General features: G+C 44.2%; 1 protein-coding gene across 1 annotated transcript; it reads right to left on the reverse strand.

Moving 5' to 3' along the window:
- Positions 1–969: 969 nt before the first annotated feature.
- Positions 970–19,145, reverse strand: LOC112262765. The gene is made up of 5 exons (XM_042319811.1): positions 18,883–19,145; positions 18,298–18,621; positions 17,920–18,025; positions 17,728–17,773; positions 970–1,700 (listed from the first exon to the last, which is right to left on the reverse strand). Exons 1-5 carry the CDS (start codon positions 18,959–18,961, stop codon positions 1,605–1,607), a joined length of 651 nt encoding a protein of 216 aa, XP_042175745.1. The 5' UTR covers positions 18,962–19,145; the 3' UTR covers positions 970–1,604.
- Between the last annotated feature and the right edge of the window lie 4,247 nt (positions 19,146–23,392).

The following is a 23,392-nucleotide window of genomic DNA, read 5'->3' on the forward strand; positions in this document are numbered from 1 at the left end:
GTTTAGACAAATATGCTTTTTGTGTATATGGAACATTTGAGGGATATTTTATTTCAGCTCATGAAACATGGGACCAACATTTTACATGTTGCGTTTATATTTTTGTTCAGTGCATGATAGGCCTATCTGGATTTTATGATTATGATGGTCATAATGCTTCTTGACAGTGTCATAAAGTCTATTTTCTTAGTCCAAGTAAAGTGACACAGGATGGTCATAATGCTTCATGACAGTGTCATAAAGTCTATTTTCTTAGTCCAAGTAAAGTGACACAGGATGGTCATAATGCTTCTTGACAGTGTCATAAAGTCTATTTTCTTAGTCCAAGTAAAGTGACACAGGATGGTCATAATGCTTCTTGACAGTGTCATAAAGTCTATTTACTTAGTCCAAGTAAAGTGACACAGGATGGTCATAATGCTTCATGACAGCGTCTTGAAGTGTATTTTTTGCAAATGATTTAAAATATGAAAAAAAACATGAGTGTAAATTATTATTTACAATAACAACAAAGGACAAGAATAACCTTTAAAACGAACGAAAACTTCTTGGCAGGGAAAAAATACATTTGATTAAATGTGGGTTTTGACACTCTTATGTAAATCTCATAACCAACCAGCCATAAAATAATGCAATATGTGTCACAACAGGTGTACATATATGGGTCATGACAGTGTTATGACCATATAATGACAGGATATGACACGTTATGTCAGTTGTTATGACATATTATGATATGGTTATGAGGGTGTCATAACGTGGTATGCCGCTGGGTGTCAAGTAAAGTGTTACCATTGGACTTAAATACATTTGCACATTGAGCACTTGTTGTCTCTCAAATACGCTGTTACAGTTGTTGTTTAGCTAGCTAGCACATTTTTGCCATATTAGCTAGATGTGGCATCAGACAAGACACTTCAAAACAAGATATGGCATTGTCATGGAAATTCTACACAGGGACACTTGAAGTCAATCTTAAATGAAGCATTGTTTATTTACAGCACGCTGAAGACGTCCCAGTCAAACTTAGATGCATAAAGTGTCGGTCTGAAGTGAGCTTCACTGGACTAGTCCCGTTAGTTCTCTTATATACTGCTCACACAGACAAGTTATATTTGCATGATTTAGCTTATTTATTATTCATAATTAATTCATCATTAACGTTTGGTTCATGCATGTGACTGACCAATACCTTAAGAGGCTTCCTCTCTCCAAGCTGAGACCTTGAAACTAAGATATCCCTTTAGTTCTCAAAACACGGTTCTGGGTGTACTGCCAAATTGCATACTGATAGTGAGGATTCCTCCTCTGCATGTTCAATCAGTCACTTGCATGAGCACAGAAATTGGTTATTAGAAAAACACAAACAGAAAATGTTCCATCACAGTATCACTAACTAGACACAACAAGCTGAAACGAACCACCTAAGATTCCCACATAGCAGCTTCTTGTCAATGTTGCTAGTTATCTGGTCATCCAGAACCACAACTACACATGGACTTCTTCCTCATTGAAGCATGCGCTTTGTTGTCGTGACCTTGTCAGCTAACCCGTCTATGATACTTGACTCTTTTTTGGCCTGTTAAGTAACTGTTGTGTGATTACTACAGTCCATAGACTGAGTTGAGTCTTTCGAAGTACTGACTCCACTGGTGTTGTTCTCTTCTGGCAATGTGGCCATCAGACTGGGCATTGCTCTCCTGTAGGGGAGAGAAGAGAGGAGTGGAGAGAGAAGAGATCAATGAGGGCAGCAAGTAGCTTAGTGGTTAGAGCGTTGGGCTGGTAACCGAAAGGTTGCTAGATCGAATCCCAGAGCTGACAAGGTAAAAATCTGTCGTTCTGCCCCTGAACAAGGCAGTTAACCCACTGTTCCCAGGCCATCATTTTAAATAAGAATTTGTTCTTAACTGACTTGCCTAGTTAAAAAAAAATAATAATAAATAAATAAAAATGAGAGAAGAGGTGAAAACAGGAGAGACATCAGGGAGCAAAAAAGATGTGAGACAAAAGGAGAGTAGAGATGAGAGTGGAGACAGTACTGATTAACCTCTCTGGGATATGTGGGATGGTAAGCGTCCCTCGCCAACAGCCAGTGAAAGTGCAGGGCGCCAAATTCAAAACAACAATCTCATAATGAAAATTCCTCAAGCATACAAGTATATTACACCATTGTAAAGATACACTTGTTGTAAATCCAGCCACAGTGTCTGTCCTGTACAGTGCATTCAGAAAGTATTCAGACCCTTTGACTTTTTCCACATTTTGTTACGTCGCAGCCTTCCTTATTCTAAAATTGATTCAATTCAATGTTTTTCTCATCAATCTCCACACAATACTTCATAATGACAAAGCGAAAACAGCTTTTACACAGGTATTCAGACCCTTTTCTATGAGATTTGAAAGTAAGCTCAGGTGCATCCTGTTCCAATTGATCATTCTTCAGATGTTTCTACAACTTGATTTGAGTCCACCTGTGGTCAATTCAACTGATTGGACATGATTTGGAGAGGCACACACCTGTCTATATAAGGTCCCACAGTTGACAGTGCATTTCAGAGCAAAAACCAAGCCTTGAGGTCGAAAGAATTGTCCTGAGACGGGTTTGTGTCAAGGCACAGATCTGGGGAAGGGTACAAAAGCATTTCTGCAGCATTGCAGGTCCTCAAGAACACATTGGCCTCCCTCATTCTTGAATGAATGAAGTTTTGAACCACCAAGACTCTTCCTAGAGCTGGCCGCTCAGCCAAACTGAGAAATCGAGGGAGAAGGCCATTGGTCAGGGAGATGACCAAGAACCCGATGGTCACTCTAACAGAGCTCCAGAGTTCCTCTGTAGAGATGGGAGAACCTTCCAGAAGACAACCATCTCTACAGCACTCCACCAATAAGGCCTTCATGGTAGAGTGGCCAGCCGGAAGCCACTCCTCAGTAAAAGGCACATGACTGCCCATTTGGAGTTTGCCAAAAAGGCACCTAATGGACTCAGACCATGAGGAACAAGATTCTCTGGTACGATGAAACCAAGATTGAACTCTTTGACCTGAATGCCAAATGTCATCTCTATGGTGAAGCATGTTGGTGGCAGCATCATGCTGTGGGGATGTTTTTCAGCGGCAGGGACTGGGAGACTAGTGTCGGGATCGAAGGAAGGATGAACGGAGCAAAATCCTTGATGAAAACCTGCTCCAGAGCGCTCAGGACCTCAGAGTGGGTCAAAGGTTCACCTTCCAACAGGACAATGACCCTAAGCACACAGTCAAGACAACGCAAGAGTGGCTTCTGGACAAGTCTCTGAATGTCCATGAGTGGCCCAGCCAGAGCTCGGACTTGAACCCGATCGAACATCTCTGGAAAGATCTGAAAATAGCTGTGCAGTGGCACTCCCTATCCAACCTGTCAGAGCTTGAGAGGATCTGCAGAGAAGAATAGGAGAATCTCCCCAAAAACAGGTGTGCCAAATTTGTAGGGTCATAACCAAGAAGATTCGAGACCGTAACCACTTCCAAAAGTGCTTCAACAAAATACTGAGTAAAGCGTCTGAATACTTGTAAATGTGATATTTCAGCTTTTTAAATACATTTGCAAAAATTTCTAAACAGCTATTTTTGCTTTGTCATTATGGGGTATTGTGTGTAGATTGATGAGGGGAAAAAAGCACTTTATTCAATTTTAGAATAAGCTTGTTTTACGTAACAAAATGTGGTGAAGGACAAAGGAAACCGCACACTGCTCTTGATAGTATCACTGATCTTTAATAAGCTTACGTATCGGCCTCACGGCCTTTGTCGGAGCTTTTGTGATTTCAAAAAAATAATTGCACCCTTACGTAGACCTAGCCCCACCAACATCCGTTCCATGCATTCATGTTCAAATTCAGAACATAACAGACATTGGCATTTCATCATTAAATCCTTTTGGAAATAATGTCTGGAGGGTGAAAATCCAAAAACATTCTCTTTTACTCAGAGTATTATTTATATCACATCCCCTGTCTGATATCTTAACTTTCTCTATGCCACAAAATCTAAAAGGCAGAAAGGTCATGTTTTAGGTCATTAAAATGTACTGCGACTGGATAATCCCTGTCGTTTCTCCTGATTGAAGTTTTATGTTCACTAATTCTCTGTTTGAGAGAGCGGGTGGTTTTACCGGCATAGCAGAGCCCACATGGACATTTAATAATGTAAATTACATGGGTGGTGGAACACGTAATAATGTCATTTATTCGGAACCGTTTTCCTGTGTTTGGGTGGCAGAAATATTCACACTTCATCATGTTGTTGGACTGTGCACATCCTCTGCATTTATAGCTGCCATTTGGAAGAGGGCGTAAAAGAGCCTGGCTGATTTTCTTTTGTTGTTGGCAGTTGGCATGAACCAATTTCTCTCGTAAATTGCGAGCTCTCCTATCCACAGTCAGTGGTGGACTTTTAAATTCAGCCGGCAAAGCCAGTGTTTCTTAACCACATCTCCCACTTTTTTTTAGCTTTAGCGGGTCTTTTTTGTAGCAGTTCATCTCGTGTTTTTCCCAATGTCAAATTAAGATCTTCAGCCACGCATTGTGGCGAATAGCCTCTCCTTAGAAACCTAATGTGCATCTTCGCTGCTTTTTCTAGATAATCCTCTGTGGAGAGGCATATACCGTGCAGTCTGAAAAACGGGATTCTTAGAAGTCCTCTTTTTAATGGCTCAGGATGGAAGCTGTCCCCTGTAATAGAGTATTTCTCTCTGTTTCTTTTCTATACAGAGTCGTAAACAGGGTTCCATTTGATTTCTCAATCCACACATCAAGGTAATGAACACGTTGTGTGTCACATTCAACAGTGAATTTGAGATTGGGGTCAATGTCATTGAGTAGTGCCATAAAATCTGACAGCTCTTGTTCCGTTCCTTCCCATATGCAAAAAATGTCGTCAATATATTGATACCACTTCAGGACATTATTCAAAAATTGATTTTCGTTTGAATTATTAACAAAACGTTCTTCAAAAAGACCCGCATTGTGGTTAGCATAGCTCGGAAAGAATGTGGAGCGCATCGATGTTCCATTCGTTTGTAGGTAGTATTCATCATCAAACCTGAAATAGTTCTACGTCAAAACATATTCAGCTCTAGAATAAAGTTTGTTGGTGGATATCCGTATCTCTGTCTCCCAAATAGTGAGCTAGGGCTGCCAGCCCTCCCACATGGGGAATGCTGGTATATAGACTCTCGACATCTAATGTGACAAAAATACAGTCCTCTGTTAAACCAGTTATTGGTGAGATCTTGTTTATGAAGTCTATAGAGTGTTTTACATATGATGGCAATGCTTGCACATGAGTTTTAATAAAATAGTCTACAAAGTTTGACAATGGCTCTAGCATTGAGCCTATTCCTGCAACCACTGGTCTGCCTGGATAATTGCCTTGTTGTGTTTTAGGTTTGTGTAATTTCGACAAAATGTACAGGCATGGACGTATGGCACATTTGCAGCAAGGATATTCATATTCAGGTTTTGAGATCAGGTTGTTTAATAGGGCTCCAGATTAGAGCATATTTCCCTTTGGAACACCTGTGTGGGATCAACACTCCGTTTTTATAGAAAAGTTCATTGCTGAGTTGCCTCTGCATTTCTTCTTTATATTTTTCATAGTCTAAAACAACCACAGCACCCTCTTATCTGCATGCTTAATAACCAAAGATTAATATTTCATTAATTCATTAAGTGCCTGTTCTTCTGTTCTAGTGAGGTTCTTCTAAATGTGGTTTGTTTGTCTCGTATATGCTGACATGGCTTCTTGTTCGACTAACCTACAATAGGTATCAATCGAGGAGTTGTTAACCCTGGGACAGAATTTGCGTTTGGGCTGAAAATGGGTACCAGTTCTTTGATGTGTTTCTAGGCCCGAAACAGTGTTTTGCAAAAACACATGCTTAAATTTATCATGTGAAAGAATTTAAACAGATCTACTTTCCTATCGAATTGTTTATTTGTACATGTAGGTACAAAAGAGAGGCCCTTAGATAAGACTGAAACTTGAGCATCAGTAAGGTCTTTTTTGGAGAGGTCCTGCTGTAGCTCCATGTCCACGACCTGTGTTCCTGATCTCCTCTTCAACCGATTGCCTCTCCTACATCGTTTATTTTCTTTCGTGGAGCCTTGTTTTGCTTCCGGGCTAAAAGAAAACGACTGTGTGCCATGGTAGCTGGAGTCACTGTCTGTAGGGATTTCGCTCTCAGTGGATGCCTCTGTGTCCAAGTTTCCATGTCCTCCCGAAGCTGCGTTTCTGCGTCACCCGATCAGTGGTGCGTCCCTACGTCGGCCTCTCCGTGCTCCTGTCCTTGAGCCTTTCCATGCGTACACCTGGTTGAGCTGGTAGTCCTCTGTATCTCACTGATATTTCTTGATCTTTGTTGCTTGTAGAATGTCTCTTTATTTCCCAATTGACTGGTTGATCGTGTCATCTATGGCTGTAAAATTAGGGCCTAGAATCTCCTTCATTATAACCTCATGTTCGCTAATCTTAACTTCAACTTCTTTCACTTCCTTCGACACATGTTCAACGATTAATAAAATTACATCTGAAGAACATTTGTTGAGTATTTCACCCCATTGCTGAACGAAAGTTTTGTAGTTTTTCCCTATTGCAGGCTCCTACTGTATTCTCAGTCCTCTTGGAAAGCTCTTGTTGCGCCAATACTCACTAAGAGTGGTGCCATGCAGGAACAAACTAGTTTCTTTCTCTCCGAGTCTCTGGAGCTGGATTTTAAGTTCGACAGTCGAGTGCGGAACTGGATTGTCCATTCAGACACCCTTTGTGCCGTATTAATTTACCATCCTTACAAATCACTTAATGTAAATGTACATTACTGTATTGTCAGTGCTTGACTTGGGCCGGAGCTGACCAGAGTGCCATACAGGCACTTCTAATTTTGGGGGAATTGTGTACCAGCTTCTCTATTAACAAAGTAGCCTATTGCCGACCTAGATTCACACACTGAGGCAAAAAAAGATTGATCAAAGCGGAATGAAGGCGGGATCTGCATTGAATTACAATGAAGAGTGGGCATTCATTTCCTGATTCTGCTTTCTTCAAGTTTATTTGCTGATAGTCTGTGAATTTGTGTGTGACAGTAGGCTGAATGCGTATGATGCGCTGTGTAAAATTAGGTCAAATTAGGGTTTGTAAAGACATGAAAAGTCATTGAAATTAGTTTTTAAATTTTTGCTAATTTAATTAATGGAGGCACACTTTTAAATATGATCAATGACTTAAAAATCGACATCAGCCATTATCGGAATGACCCTTCAGTACCTGTCTGTGTGTGTTGTGTGTGTGCCAGCTCGAATGGGCCGTTGCCCAAGGAGAAAGAGCACAACATCTTAGCAGCAGGTATAAAATAATGAAGAACAACATACTAACTATATAGCCAATTCAAAACAATGTGTACCAGTTATCTCCCCAGTTAACTAAAGCCAACTAAGCATACATGTAATTGTCGCCTTTCCACTGGCACTATAGCCTAAATAAATCTGTACAGATGGAAAGCTGGTATTCCCCTCTATTAAACCGTAGCCAAGCAATTGCGACGACAAATATATTCTATAAATATCTTAACTGACAAATAACTTGCTGTGCATAGATCTCCCCTGAAATATGAATATTTGAGCCTAAACAGTTAGACACCTTGCTTTGAAGTAGTGTACCTTCTCCATTTGATCCCTGATTCATTGAATGAGGGAATCATTTTATAAAGACAAGAGTATTTAGTTATAATGTTGCAATATTTTATATCAAGGGTGGCAACCCTCTTCCAGGACAGCTACTGAGTGTACAGGCCCTGGTCCAATCACATGGTAGCCTAAACATCAGATTGAACTTGGGTGTTTCAGGGCTGCATCAAAATCCAAGTCTGCACACCCCGGAGCTCTCCAGGTGGTGGGTTGACCACATGTTGACAATATGTGACTAACAGTGCAGTTCTACTTTGTGGGGGGTTAAGTGCCTTGATCAAGGGCACAACGGCAGGAGATGGTAGGCCTACATGGGATCAGACATTGCAGCCTTCTTAAGCATCTTAAGGCTCGGGCGGAGTGTTCGGATGTTCGTATGAATGACGTACCCAAAGTAAACTGCCTGTTACTCAGGCCCAGAAACTAGGATATACATATAGCATTGGATAGAAAACACTCTGAAGTTTCTAAAACTGTTAAAATAATGTATGTGAGTATTACAGAACTGATATTGCAGGCGAAAACAAGAGGAAAATCCATCCATCACATTTCAATGATAGCCTATTGGAAAAACAAAGAGATAGGACCCAGATTACAGTTCCTATGGCTTCCACTAGATGTCAAGTTTTTAGAAAGGGTTTCAGGCTTATTTTTTTTTTTAAATGAGCAAGTAGTTGTAGTTTTTCCAAGGTGTCTCTCATTAGAAAACTAGTCTTGTTGCGCGTGTGAATGAGGTGCGCGCTCTTCGTTATTTATCTTCCCTATTGAAAATACTATTCTCTGTCTTCAATTTTATAGTTTATTTAGATATTAGAGTACCTGAGGATTAATTAGAAACATCGTTTGACTTGTTTGGACGAACTTTACCGGTAACTTTTTGGATTTGTTTGTATACATGTTGAACGAGTGGATTACTGAAATTGATGGCGCCTACTAAACTGACCTTTTGGGATTTAAAGAAGGACTTTATCGAACAAAACGACCATTCATTGTGTAGCTGGGACCCTTGGTATTGCAAACAGACGAAGATCTTCAAAAGTAAGTGATTTATTTTATCGCCATTTGGGAATTTGTGACTCCTGGTCTGGTTTGAAAAAGTATTTTGATGTGGGGCGCTGTCCCCAGATAATCACATGGTATGCTTTCACAGTAAAGCCTTATTGAAATCTGACAACGCGGTTGGATTAACAAGAAGTTAAGCATTTAAACGATATAAGACACTTGTATTTCAATATTACGATTTTTGTATTTTGAATTTCATGCTCTGCAATTTCACCGGATGTTGTCAAAGTGGAACGCTATCGGTACACCGATCCCAAAGAGGGGTTACTTTTTCATGTAGGCTATAATAATGGTCATGAAAATGTGGTAGAAGTCATGAAAAATGTGTATGAACCCTTAACAGTGAATAATCAGAGGTCTTTATTGCATAATGTAATTTGTGTATTTTGGTGAACAAAGTCTAATGGACCGACTTGGACAAAGACAGCTCTTGCACTTCTTTAATCCTAAATTAAGCATTGTGTATAGTAGGTTGGTCATCTAGGTTTGTACCTATTGTAAAGGCATTCTTCCTCCTCTTCTGAGGAGGAGTAGCGAGAAGGATCGGAGGACCAATGCGCAGCGTGGTAAGTGTCCATAATGTTTATTTAAAGACATAAACTGAACACTACAAAACAATAAACGTGAAACGAACGAAACCGAAACAGTACCGTGTGGCAACAAACACTCACATGGAAACAAACACCCACAACTCAAAAGTGAAACCCAGGCTACCTAAGTATGATTCTCAATCAGAGACAACTAACGACACCTGCCTCTGATTGAGAACCATACTAGGCTGAACTCAAAACCCCAACATAGAAAAACACACAGACTGCCCACCCCAAGTCACGCCCTGACCATACTAAATAAAGATAAAACAAAGGAAATAAAGGTCAGAACGTGACACCTATAGACTTTCCATCACCATGAAGACATCAAGTGGTTTATGATGATGTTATGTTATGATGTTATGTTGTGGCTCAGTTGGTAGAGCATGTCGCTTGCAATTCTACTGTTGTGGGCTTATTCCCACAGGGTACCAGTACGAAGACGTATGCACATGTATGCACTCGCTATTGTAAGTCTCTCTGGATAAGACCGTCTACTAAAAAGGGAAAAGGAATGAATAGATTGTTTCAGTTTTCACATAGAAACAAGTTGCCTTTGCAAAGTACTTCAAGAAACTGGAAAACATACAGTATATCAGAGCAAGTATTTCTATATTCCACAAAGTCGTAAAGATAATTAGCAGACTCAAGTTACAAATTCTGGTAAACACTCAAATACATTTAGTAAAAAAAACATCACAAAAGTAGTGCACTGAGTCTTTACTTGTCCTGTTTTAGTGGACCAATAAACATCTTCAGAGTGGGCAAAAACAAAATATCTGCATCCCCTCCTCCCTCCCACCCCGTCGGTAAAAACATTGCATCACCCCCACCCCAAACTACGTCCCGTGGCTATGGGTACCAGGGGACCTTCAGGCGAGTCTTGTGAGGCCTGTGTGCGTAATAAAAAAACAACCAACATGTTCATGAGAGTCTCAACTTCCCACAGAGGGGTCATATTAATGTGTAGCCCAAACTGCTACAGACAGACAGAAGTTGGCAGATAGGCTGTTCAGACGAGACCCTGGACGCTTGTTGGGGGTCATAGAACGCCATCGTTATAGGCATTTTACGGTAACAAATACTCTTATTGTAATCTTTCTTACCGTGGTTTCCTCTTAACAATAATAGCACTTACAGTTGACCAGGGCAGCTCTAGCATGGCAGAAATGTGATAAACGGACTTGTTGGAAAGGTGGCATCCTATGATGGTGCCACGTTGAAAGTCACTGAGCTCTTCAGTAAGGCCATTCAACTGCCAATATTTTTTTTGCACTCCCAGGAATCGCAGTTCCACAATAAATTATTGTTTTGTTCAATAAAGTCCATAATTTATGTCCAAATACCTCCTTTTTGTTTGCGCGTTTCACAAATCAATTTTCACGACTTGCAGGCTGTAACGGTTTTCTAGTGGTGATGAAGGAGAGTCGGACCAAACTGCAGCGTGTCGATTGAGATTCATGTTTAATCAAATAAAGAAACACGAACACTACACAAAACAATAAACGTAATCGAAACCGAAACAGCCTATCTAGTGCAAACTAACCGAGAGTACACATAGGACACTAAGGACAATCACCCACGACAAACTCAAAGAATATGGCTGCCTAAATATGGTTCCCAATCAGAGACAACGATAAGCACCTGCCTCTGATTGAGAACCACTCCAGACAGCCATAGACTTTGCTAGACAACCCACTAAGCTACAATCCCAATACCACCACCAAAACCCCAAGACAAACACACCACAATTACAAAAACCCCATGCCACACCCTGGCCTGACCAAATACATAAAGATAAACACAAAATACTTTGACCAGGGCGTGACAGAACCCCCCCCCCTAAGGTGCGGACTCCCGAACGCACCTCAAAACAATAGGGAGGGTCCGGGTGGGCGTCTGTCCATGGTGGCTCCGGCGCGGGACGTGGACCCCACTCATTTAATGTCTTAGTCCCCTCTCCCTTCGTCCCTGGATAGTCCACCCTCGCCGCCGACCATGGCCTAGTAGTCCTCACCCAGAACCCCACTGGACTGAGGAGCAGATCGGGACTGAAGGACAGCTCGGGACTGAGGCAGCTCGGGACTGAGGGGAAGCTCGGGAGTGAGAGGAAGCTCAGGGAGTGAGAGGAAGCTCAGGAGTGAGAGGAAGCTCAGGAGTGAGAGGAAGCTCAGGAGCTCAGGAGTGAGAGGAAGCTCAGGCAGGTAGATAGATCTACCAGCTCCTGGCCGGCTGGTGGTTTCAGCAGATCCTGGCTGACTGGCAGATCCTGGCTGACTGGCAGATCCTGGCTGACTGGCAGATCTGGAAGATCCTGGCTGACTGGCAGATCTGGAAGAGTCTGGTTGACTGGCAGATCTGGAAGAGTCTGGTTGACTGGCAGATCTGGCAGCGCTGGGCAGACTGGCGGCGCTGGGCAGACTGGCGGCGCTGGGCAGACTGGCGGCGCTGGGCAGACTGGCGGCGCTGGGCAGACTGGCGGCGCTGGGCAGACTGGCGGCGCTGGGCAGACTGGCGGCGCTGGGCAGACTGGCGGCGCTGGGCAGACTGGCGACGCTGGGCAGACTGGCGACGCTGGGCAGACTGGCGGCGCTGGGCAGACTGACGATGCTGGGCAGACTGGCGGCGCTGGGCAGACTGGCGGTGCTGGGCAGACTGGCGGTGCTGGGCCGACTGGCGATGCTGGGCAGACTGGCAATGCTGGGCAGACTGGCGGTGCTGGGCAGACTGGCGACGCTGGGCAGACTGGGGGCACTGGCGGCGATGGGCAGACTGGCGGCACTAGCTGCTCCATATAGGCTGACAGCTCTGGCGGCTTCTTACAGACTGACCGCTCTGGCGGCTCCGTGCTGACTGGCAGCTCCTTGCAGACTGGCAGCTCCTTACAGACTGACATCTCCTTGCAGACTGACAGCTCCGTGCAGACTGACAGCTCCGTGCAGACTGACAGCTCCTTGCAGACTGGCAGCTCCTTGCAGACTGGAAGCTCCTTGCAGACTGGCAGCTCCATGCAGACTGGCTGCTCTATGCAGACTGACAGCTCTGGCTGCTCCATGCAGACTGACAGTTCTGGCTGCTCCATGTAGACTGGCTGCTTCATGCAGACTGACAGCTCTGGCTGCTTCATGCAGACTGACAGCTCTGGCTGCGCTGAACAGGCGGGAGACTCCGGCAGCGCTGGAGATGAGGAAAGCTCTAACAGCGCTAGAGAGGCGAGGCGCACTGTAGGCCTGATGCGTGGTGCTGGCCCGAGGACACGCACAGGAAGCCTGGTGCGGGGAGCTGCTACCGGAGGGCTGGGTTGTGGAGGTGGTACTGGATAGACCGGACCGTGCAGGCGCACTGTAGCTCTTGAGCACCGAGCCTGCCCAACCTTACCTGGTTGAATGCTCTCGGTTGCCCTGCCAGTGCGGCGAGGTGGAATAGCCCGCACTGGGCTATGCAGGCGAACCGGAGACACCGAGCGCAAGGCTGGTGCCATGTAAGCCGGCCCAAGGAGACGCACTGGGGACCAGATGCGTAGAGCCGGCTTCATGGCATTTGGCTCGACGCTCAATCTAGCCCGGCCGATACGCAGAGCTGGTATATACCGAACCGGGCTGTGCACCCGCACTGGAGACACCGTGCGCTCCACAGCATAACACGGTGCCTGCCCGGTCTCTCCAGCCCCCCGGTAAGCACAGGGAGTTTGCGCAGGTCTCCTACCTGGCATAGCCATACTCCCTGTAAGCCCCCCCCAAGAAATTTTTGGGGCTGACTCTCGGGCTTTTGCTGCCTCCAGCTCGGCTTTGGGGCGACAATAATCTCCAGGCTGATTCCAGGGTCCTTTACCGTCCAATTCCTCCTCCCATGTCCATTTCTCCAGGTGGTGCAACCTCTCCCACTGTAGCTGCTGCTGCTCCTGCTGCTGCTGCCTCTGTTGCCTCTTCTCCTGTTGCACCTTTGGGTGGCTACACTCCCCTGGTTTAGCCCAGGGTCCTCTCCCGTCGAGGATTTCCTCCCATGTCCAGAAATCCTTATTTAGCATCTCCTTTTTCGGCTTCTCCTGCCTGTTGACACGCCGCTTGGTCCGTTGGTGGTGGGTGATTCTGTAACGGTTTTCTAGTGGTGATGAAGGAGAGTCGGACCAAACTGCAGCGTGTCGATTGAGATTCATGTTTAATCAAATAAAGAAACACGAACACTACACAAAACAATAAACGTAATCGAAACCGAAACAGCCTATCTAGTGCAAACTAACCGAGAGTACACATAGGACACTAAGGACAATCACCCAAACACGACAAACTCAAAGAATATGGCTGCCTAAATATGGTTCCCAATCAGAGACAACGATAAGCACCTGCCTCTGATTGAGAACCACTCCAGACAGCCATAGACTTTGCTAGACAACCCACTAAGCTACAATCCCAATACCACCACCAAAACCCCAAGACAAACACACCACAATTACAAAAACCCCATGCCACACCCTGGCCTGACCAAATACATAAAGATAAACACAAAATACTTTGACCAGGGCGTGACACAGGCCAGACGAAAAGTCAAACATTTCCGTTACAGTTCGTAGAAACATGTCAAACGATGTATGGAATCAATCTTTAGGATGTTTTTATCATAAATCTTCAATAATGTTTCAACCGGAGAATTCCTTTGTCTTCAGAAATGCAATGGAACGCAGCTACACCTCACGGGAGCGCGCCTGAATGAGATCATGGCACTCTGGCAGACCTCTTTGTCAAAAAGCTCCCTTTCTCCCCCACTTTACAGTAGAAGCCTCAAACAAGGTTCTAAAGACTGTTGACATCTAGTGGAAGCCTTAGGAAGTGCAATCGGACCAAATTTCCACTGTGTCTTGGATAGGCAAAGAGTTGAAAAACTACAAACCTCAGATTTCCCACTTCCTGGTTGGATTTCTTCTCAGGTTTTTGCCTGCCATATGAGTTATGTTGTACTCACAGACATCATTCAAACAGTTTTAGAAACTTCAGAGTGTTTTCCATCCAGATCCTAATTCGATATACTGTAACTTAATCACTTAGGCTAACGCTAATTCAGTGGACATGCGGTGTTCTGCAGTGAAATAACTTTTGCTCTCCTCGATGGTAGAGTATCCGTGTAACGAATGTATCCTCTGCAACAGAGGTAACTCCTTTCCTGTGGCCGTCCTCATCAGTTTCATCATAGCGCTTGATGGTTTTTGCGACTGCACTTGAAGAAACTTTCAAAGTTCTTTAAATTTCCCGGATTGACTGACCTTCATGTTTCTCTTTGGTTATTTGAGCTGTTCTTGCCATAATATGGACTTGGTCTTTTACCAAATAGGGCTCTCTGTGTACCATGCCTACCTTGTCACAACACAATGGATTGGCTCAAACGCATTAAGAAAGAAAGAAATTCCACAAATCAACTTTTTACAAGGCACACCTGTTAATTGAAATGCATTCCAGGTGACTACTTCATGAAGCTGGTTGAGAGACAATATGCATATCTTAGCTTCTGAGCCTGAGTAGCAGGCAGTTTACTCTGGGCACCTTATTCATCCAAGCTACTCAATACTGCCACCTAGCCATAAGAAGTTTTAACCTGTCTCCTCCCCTTCATCTACATTGAAGTGGATTTAACCTGGATTAATCTGGTCAGTTTATGTCATGGAAAGAGCAGGCGTTCCTAATGTTTTGTACACTCAGTGTATATGTTTTTGGAATGTTCTTTCAGCTGTTCATAGGCTAAATCATCATGATCAAAATTGGTTGACAGTTCAGAAGAGGGTGAGTAGCCTCTTCTGACTCCTCTAGCTCCACATGATGGTGCAGGCCAATCAGCAGGCTGTTAGCCAGCCTTGCTGCTTTGTGGAGTCCGCCACTAGCACAGTCACTGTAGTTAGCTCAGCTTTCCCCATTGAAACCGTGTCTTTCTGGGCCGGTCCTTGCCGTTCTGCACCATAGGCCAGACCAAAAAATAACTGCACCAAAAAAAGACATCCAAAAGGCGTTGGTCCGTGCTCAATGAGGTGTAGCCTAAAACAGGCCATTTCATTGGCTTTATTAGTCCTAATTTCTGTGACTAATCAATTTGCCTATTTAAACTCTGAATATCAGCTACCCAGCTTTATGAGGAGTTAGGAGCCTAGGAAATGCATAAGTAATTTCATTTTCGCTATGATAAAAAATTGAAGGATACAAACTTGAAACCACTGATCATGACAACGGTGTGAAACTCCTAGACAGCAGTTGTGATTGTCGGTTCAATATAGTCCATTTTAGTTTGACATGTCCTGTTTTTAGGATATGTTGTTTGTTAACATGACAGCAAATGTTTTAGTTGACTGAGTGCCGTTTAGAGAAACCTGAATTTGACAAAAGTGTCGGTGTCATTTACATTGTCATACATTTTATCTCCAGCCTGTAGGCTACAGAATTAATACATTTGTAAAATGTATTTAACCTTTATTTAACTAGGCAAGTCAGTTAAGAACTCATTCTAATTTACAATGACGGCCTAGGAACAGTGAGTTAACTGGTCTAGGAACAGTGGGTTAACTGCCTGTTCAGGGGCAGAACGACAGATGTTTACCATGTCAGCTCGGTGATTCAATCTAGCAACCTTTTGGTTACTGGCCCAACTCTCGAACCACTAGGCTATCTGCCGCCCAGAAAAGGCCACATACTCTTTCTACCATATCCTATAGCTGCTACATGATTTATATTGGATCATTTTTTTTGACAGAACGTTGGTGGAGCGCTGCAGAGAGGGATCTCTCCAACAGCACCCTGGAGAGGAGAGCTGGGAATGGACAAGCAAAATATGTTGCGCCCCCTGCTTTTGACAAATTGGGCACTGCTCACCTAAAAAGCCCATACACCACTGGTTTTACTTCTAACTTACAAAGCATGACATGGACTTGCCTCTACCTATCTCTCCGATTTGGTCCTGCCATACATACCTACACATATGCTATGGTCACAAGACGCAGGCCTCCTTATTGTCCCTAGAATTTGTAAACAAATCATTGTAGGCTGTACTCAGCCTTGTCTCTGGTTAGTAACTTGTTGGTCTGTTGATATCCCTCTAGTGGTGTGGGGCTGTGCTTTGGCAAAGTGGGTGGGGTTACATCCTGACTGCTTCGCCCTGTTCGGGGGCATCGCCGTCTCCGCCTCCAGTATCTATGCTGCAGTAGTCTATGTGCCGGGGGGCTAGGGTCAGTTTGTCCTATCAAGTGAAATTCTCCAGTCTTATCTGGTGTCCTGTGTGAACTTAAATATGTTCTCTCCCATTCTCCTCTCAAACTCTCCCCCCTCCAGGAGGACCTGAGCCCTAGGACCATGCCTCAGGACTACCTGGCATGATGACTCTTGGCTGTCCCCAGTCCACCTGGTCATGATACTGATCCAGTTTCTGTTGTTTTGCCTGTTGCTATGGAACACTGACCTGTTCACCGGACGTGCTACCTTGTCCTGGACATGGTGTTTTCGACGCTCTCTCTCTCCCTCTCTCTCTCTCTCTACCACACCTGCTGTTTCGACCTCTGAATGCTCGGCCAACTGACATTTACTCCTGAGGTGCTGACCTGTTGCATGCTCTACAACTACTGCAATTATTATTTGACCCTGCTGGTCATCCATGAACGTTTGAACATCTTGAAGAACTATCTGGCCTTAATGGCTTGTTCTCTTGTAATCTCCACTCGGCACAGCCACAAAAGGACTGGACACCCCTCGGAGCCTGGTTCCTTTCTAGGTTACTTCCTAGGTTCCTGCATTTATGGGGAGTTTTTCCATGACACCGTGCTTCTACATCTGCATTGCTTGCTGTTTGGGGTTTTAGGCTGGGTTTCTGTACAGCACTTTCTGACATCTGATGTAAAAAGGGCTTTATAAATACATTTGATTTGATAGATTAAAGTGAGAAACTTGAAATTCCGTGTAAAATAACACATGGGCAGAATGTGATTCGGATCCTAAGTTTGGTTTCCACTAGTTACCACAGCCACAAATTTGGCAATATCAAAAAGATTCATTAAAACTGTATTCATAGCCTGACCTTTCAGAAAAGGCATGTTCGCTCCTCCTTCAGGAAGACATTTCCTGTTTTCTAAAACCTTACATTGTGCACATTTTCAAGACAACATAAACATAAGCAGGAGGCCTCAAAGTGATTAGTGCGTAAAAGAAAAACAGGAAAAGGCATCCGGCTGGTGGGACAAACACAAGTCACACAGCCACTTAGTTTAGTAATGATCAAGTGTTGAATGGAAAGGGGAAGGGGATACCTAGTCAGTTAGTTGCACAACTGAATGCATTCAACCAAAATGTGTCTTCCTCATTTAACCCAACCCATCTGAAATAAGCTACTGACCTCTTTGCGCTTATCACAATGACTTGTCTGTTCCTGTTTTCGTTTCCTGTAGAAACAAAGTAACTTGAATTACGTATTTTATTGAACATTTTACTCCTACTCAACAATAGATACAAAATGAGACCACAGTGCTTTAGGCAATGCAGATGTGATTGAACTGAGCTCTTAGGTAGACTACTTTGAGCTACTCACCTACATAGCCAGACCATACAACAGATGTTAATGCAGAGAACCACTCCTCCAATAGCAGATGGAATTGTGAAGAGCAATAACCTCCGTAGGTTATGTTCAGCATGATCTGTGTTAAGACAGAAACAATTGGGATTTTCAGGAGAGTTGACAAGTCTAAAACAAGTGTTATATCCCTCTGCTTTATAACAATATAGTAAACAATTGGGAGATAATAACCAAATAATAGCATTATAACATTCAGTATTGATGGTTTGCAATAATTATCACAATAATTGATATTTTTGTTAAAGTCAAAATTCTGGATATTTATATCTAGCATTACAGAATACAGTTTCTTCTCCACATGTTACAGTATAAACAGAACATTACTTCCATTACCTGTGAGGTTATTAGTGATGGTCAAATTCCACTCCATTGTCCGTACACCACTTTGAACATCTGTTATTTGACAGCTGTAGCTCCCGGTGTCATTTAACTCTACATTAAAGATAGTCAGCTTTGTAGGTGGATCAACACTCATCCTGTCAGAGGTGAATTTTCTTTCAGATTTATTCAGTGTGTCACTATGAGAGAAAATAAGAACTGTGTCCTTCTTCCAGATGTATGATGCATCCGTCTCTGAGTTATTGCAAACCAAAGTAACAATTTCTCCCAAAGAAGCTGATTTATTTTTCTGATATTTTGTTGAGTCACCTGCTGACTCTATGGGACAGAAAACAACAAAGACAATGTTTTAAGTACTTTACTTTAAAGGACAGTGTGAGATTTTTAAAATCCTTTAAAGAAATAAGAATGCAAACCGAACACAGACAGACAGACAGGTAGGTAGGCAGGCAGGTACACACACACACACACACACACACACACACACACACACACACACACACACACACACACACACACACACACACACACACACACACACTCAAACACACTGTACTGTGGTCATCAACTGTAGCTTACCTGTAGAGACAAGGAACAACATGATGACCATAGACACCAGGTCCCAGGACAGGAGAGTCTCCATGACGATATTAGACATAGCTGACTGACAGAGAGAGAAATGGACAGAGTGGAGTGGAACATCAGAGTCTGAGATCAGTGTCACAGCTAGCTAACCAGGAAACACTCAGAGAGAGCGGGACATGAACATTTCGGTAGTCTGAGGAGGATGGAGAACAGAGGAAGTGGTCATGTGAGAGAGAAGCACAGAAGTGAGTTTCTCTGAAACATCACAGCCATTGAACTCAGTGACATCACACATACCCACTCAGCATTTTATTACTGAGTGATTTACTGTGTGCTCAGAGTTGGATTTCAAGGTGAATTTCATATCCAAAAGCCCCATCCCCCATTGATGATCCCATCCCCCAAAACTGTCAGACTGGCCAATAGCTTCTTCCCCTAGACCATCAGGCTGCTGAATAGCCACTAAGCAGCTATCTGCTTCCCCTGTCCCCCACCTGCCACCTGAACTTACCCACATACCAGGGTGTCACCAGTGTTTTATGTTGATGTTAGCTCCAGTGTTATTGTGTTCCATCAGGAGTCTAACACCAAAGACTTGTGGTGAGCAGAATCAACAACCTCTGCATCATTCAAGACTGTTGCTTTGTGAGAAGGTGGTAAAATTCACAGTTAGCCATTGATATGTAAATGCCAGCTGAAATGTACACTTGCCTTCACTCCAAGTCTGAGCAGGTCTGCCGAAGCCATAGCCCAGTGAGACACGGGTGCCAGCCCAGGCAGTTGGAAACAGAAAAGTTTGAGCCTTTTGGGTAAAACACTGGGGTAAATCCTCAGTGCAGGAGTCTGGCCTAGTGGTAACGGGGATTTGAGCCCTGTCTTGGCCACCTTGTCTGAGCCATAGAAATAGATGATATTAAATGTTTTATTATCTGAAGCCCTTCTATCTAACTTCTCTGTATTTCTCACAGTCATTTCATAAAATAAACCACATAAAGTGCAGCAACTGTAAGAGGTCTGACACCCCAGAATATACTACATTCTGAACTACCTCAGTGTAGAATGTAGTACATGACTTTAAGATCAGTTTCACGTTGACTCAATCACATTAAATCACTTGGTGTTTTTCAATGCTTTTGACCATTTAGATTCTGTTTTTGATCTTTACATGTCACGCCCTGACCGTAGAGAGCGTTTTATGCCTCTATTTTGGTTTGGTCAGGGTGTGATTTGGGTGGGCAGTCTATGTTCTATGTTCTATGATTTTCTATTTCTAAGTGTTTGGCCAGGTGTGGTTCTCAATCAGAGACAGCTGTCTATCGTTGTCTCTGATAGAGAACCATACTTTGGTACCCTTTCCCCCACCTGTTTTGTGGGAAGTTAACTATGTCTTTGTTCAGGGCACATAGCCCAAAGCTTCACGGTTTGGTTATTGTTCTTTGTTTTGTCGGCGTCATTTTTGAATAACATTTGGCGGGTTCCATGGGGAGTGTGGCAGAGTCAGGAAGCAGACCTGAGCCAACTCCCCATGCTTACTGTGGAGAGCATGGGACTGGTCAGGCCCCGTGCTATGGGGTGATGCTCACAGTGTCGAGGCGGAGCATTCACAGGCCGGTGTGCTCGGTGCCAGCGTCCCGCATTTGCCGGGTGGAAGCTGGTATCCAGACAGAACGGGTGGTGTCAGCTCTGCGCTCGAGACCACCAGTGCGCCTCCACGGCCCAGTGTATCCGGTGCCTCGGCCAAGGAAGAGGCCTCCTGGATGTCTCCCCAGCCCAGTGAGTCCTGTGCCTGCTCCCAGAGCCAGGTCTCCTCTGTGTCTCCCCAGCCCAGGGAGTCCTGAGTCTCCCTCCTGTCCGGAGCTGCCAGAGTCTCCCTCCTGTCCGGAGCTGCCAGAGTCTCCCTCCTGTCCGGAGCTGCCAGAGTCTCCCTCCTGTCCGGAGCTGCCAGAGTCTCCCTCCTGTCCGGAGCTGCCAGAGTCTCCCTCCTGTCCGGAGCTGCCAGAGTCTCCCTCCTGTCCGGAGCTGCCAGAGTCTCCCTCCTGTCCGGAGCAGCCAGAGTCTCCCTCCTGTCCGGGGCCCGCTACGAGGGTCCCCGCTCTAGGGGCGCCACCTAAGTGGGCCAAGCCAGAGGTGGAGCGGGGTCTACGTCCCTCGCCAGAGCCGCCACCGCGGAAAAATGCTCACCCAGACCCTCCCCTATAGGTTCAGGTTTTGCGGCCGGAGTCCGCACCTTTGGGGGGGGTACTGTCACGCCCTGACCGTAGAGAGCGTTTTATGTCTCTATTTTGGTCTGGTCAGGGTGTGATTTGGGTGGGCAGTCTATGTTCTATGTTCTATGATTTTCTATTTCTATGTGTTTGGCCGGGTGTGGTTCTCAATCAGGGACAGCTGTCTATCGTTGTCTCTGATTGAGAACCATACTTAGGTACCCTTTTCCCCCACCTGTTTTGTGGGAAGTTAACTTTGTCTTCGTTCAGGGCACATAGCCCAAAGCTTCACGGTTTGGTTTTTGTTCTTTGTTTTGTCGGTGTCATTTTTTAATAAAGAGAAAATGTACGCTTACCATGCTGCACCTTGGTCCAGTCCTTCAGCCAGCCGGGACATTACATTTGGGAAGAAATTATCAACTCAAGAGTCTGCCTATATACTCAGGCGATCCATGGGGAACTATTTGTTTTGCTATTTTGTTAGTTTATGTGTGTATTGTCCCAAATAACTGTTGACAATTTTATGTTAGTCTAACATACAGAGGTGTGAGACAATCATGCAAAAGTGTGGCTGGGGTAGTCAAACTGATACAGGATGTGTTTGTGTGGTCTTAGAGAGAGAGAGGGGGATAGAGAGAGAGTGTAAGACTGAGAGAGGGAGAGAATGTTTTTCTGTGTGTTTTTTCTTCTTTGAAACAGTGTTCTGAGGAAATACCACCGTGTAAATAAAGGGTGTGAGGTTACATTTTGGAACGTGCACTCATCAATTCCATTCAGGTGCTGCCTTGACTTTGACAGAGAGATAGGCATCTGTGGAGAGCTAATGGGTTTAGGTCAGAGGAAGTAACGGTTTGTCACTTACTGAAAACCCTGAGGTTTCGCCAGTAAGCAGGGCAGCAAGTAATGCATACTTCATGCACATGGAACAAGCAGTAAACGTGTTCACTTAAGTACACCATTCACACAACCACAGAAGCACACACGCGCACACACACACAATCATAACGTTGAAGTAAACTATAAAAGTTGAGTTATGTAAACTTTCTGTGATTCAAATCAAATTCTCCACCTATGCATCATAGTTCTATCGTCACATACAGATAGTGGTTTTGACTCTTGCATCAACCATGTTTAACATGCTTTAAACAGGTCTCTATTACAAGAAAAAGAGGGGGTAGAAAGGAAACAGAGCAAGAGTGTGGGGGAAGGGGAGGAGGGGGATGAAGAGGGGAAGACCAAGATAGGGGTGGAGGTATTGACAGTGCTACAAGTGAGATGATAGGTACATATACAGTGTATTCAGACCCCTTGACTTTTCCACTTTGTTACATTATAGACTTATTCTAAAATGGATTACATATTGTTTTTCCCCTCATCATTCTACACACAATACCCGACAATGAAAAAGCAAAAGCATGTCTTTTTTTGCAAAAATATAAAAAACTAAAAATGTAAATATCATATTTAGACAAGTATTAGGACCCTTTACTCAGTACTTTGATGAAGAACCTTTGGCATCGATTACAGCCTCAAGTGTTATTGGGTATGACACTACAAGCTTGGTACACCTGTATTTCTGTATTTGGGGAGTTTCTCTCATTCTTCCCTGCAGACCCTCTCAAGCTCTGTCAGGTTGGATGGGGAGAATCGCTGCACAGCTATTTCCAGGTCTCTCCAGAGATGTTAGATTGGGTTCACGTCCAGAAACTGGCTGGGCCACTCAAGGACATTCAGAGACTTGTCCTGAAGCCACTCCTGTGTTGCCTTGGCTGTGTGCTTAGGGTCGTTGTCCAGTTGGAAGACGAACCATCGCTCCAGTCTGTGGTCCTGAGTGCTCTGGAGGCCACTGTGTTCTTGGGGACCTTGTTTCCCCAGATCTGTGCCTCGACACAATCCTGTCTCGGAGCTCTATCGACAAATCCTTCGACATCATGGCTTGTTTTTTTCTCTGACATGCACTGTCATCTGTGGGACCATATATCTCACATATTATGTGCCCAGTATGATAGAGCAAGAAACTTTTCTTAGCTGATAATGACAACATGACAACAACAGTAGCTGTAGATGATGTAATGAAAAGTTGGAGGGTGGTTGGTAATGGAGGACATCCAGTGGATCCACGTCTGGGTGTTGGGCAGAACCCCTAGCTCCTGGAGAGAACCACATGGAAACCACGTGTTTGATACCATTGTATTTACTCCATTCCAGACATTATTGTGAGCCATCCTCCCCTCAGCAGCCTCCATTTAACTATATGTATAGCTAGCAACTAGCAAACGTTAATGAAAAATTGTTGTTGA

This window comes from Oncorhynchus tshawytscha, linkage group LG03 (assembly GCF_018296145.1).
Source record: "Oncorhynchus tshawytscha isolate Ot180627B linkage group LG03, Otsh_v2.0, whole genome shotgun sequence".
NCBI lineage: Eukaryota > Metazoa > Chordata > Actinopteri > Salmoniformes > Salmonidae > Oncorhynchus > Oncorhynchus tshawytscha.

Bases quoted from the DNA above. Each gene is read 5' to 3' on its own strand.
- LOC112262765 (XM_042319811.1), bottom strand. From the start codon at position 18,961: ATGTCTAATATCGTCATGGAGACTCTCCTGTCCTGGGACCTGGTGTCT. The intron at 18,026-18,297 runs GTAATGGAAGTA...GTCTTAACACAG, and splicing joins CATCACTAATAACCTCACAG to ATCATGCTGAACATAACCTA. The intron at 1,701-17,727 runs GTCAGTAGCTTA...TCTCCCCTACAG, and splicing joins ATTGTGATAAGCGCAAAGAG to GAGAGCAATGCCCAGTCTGA.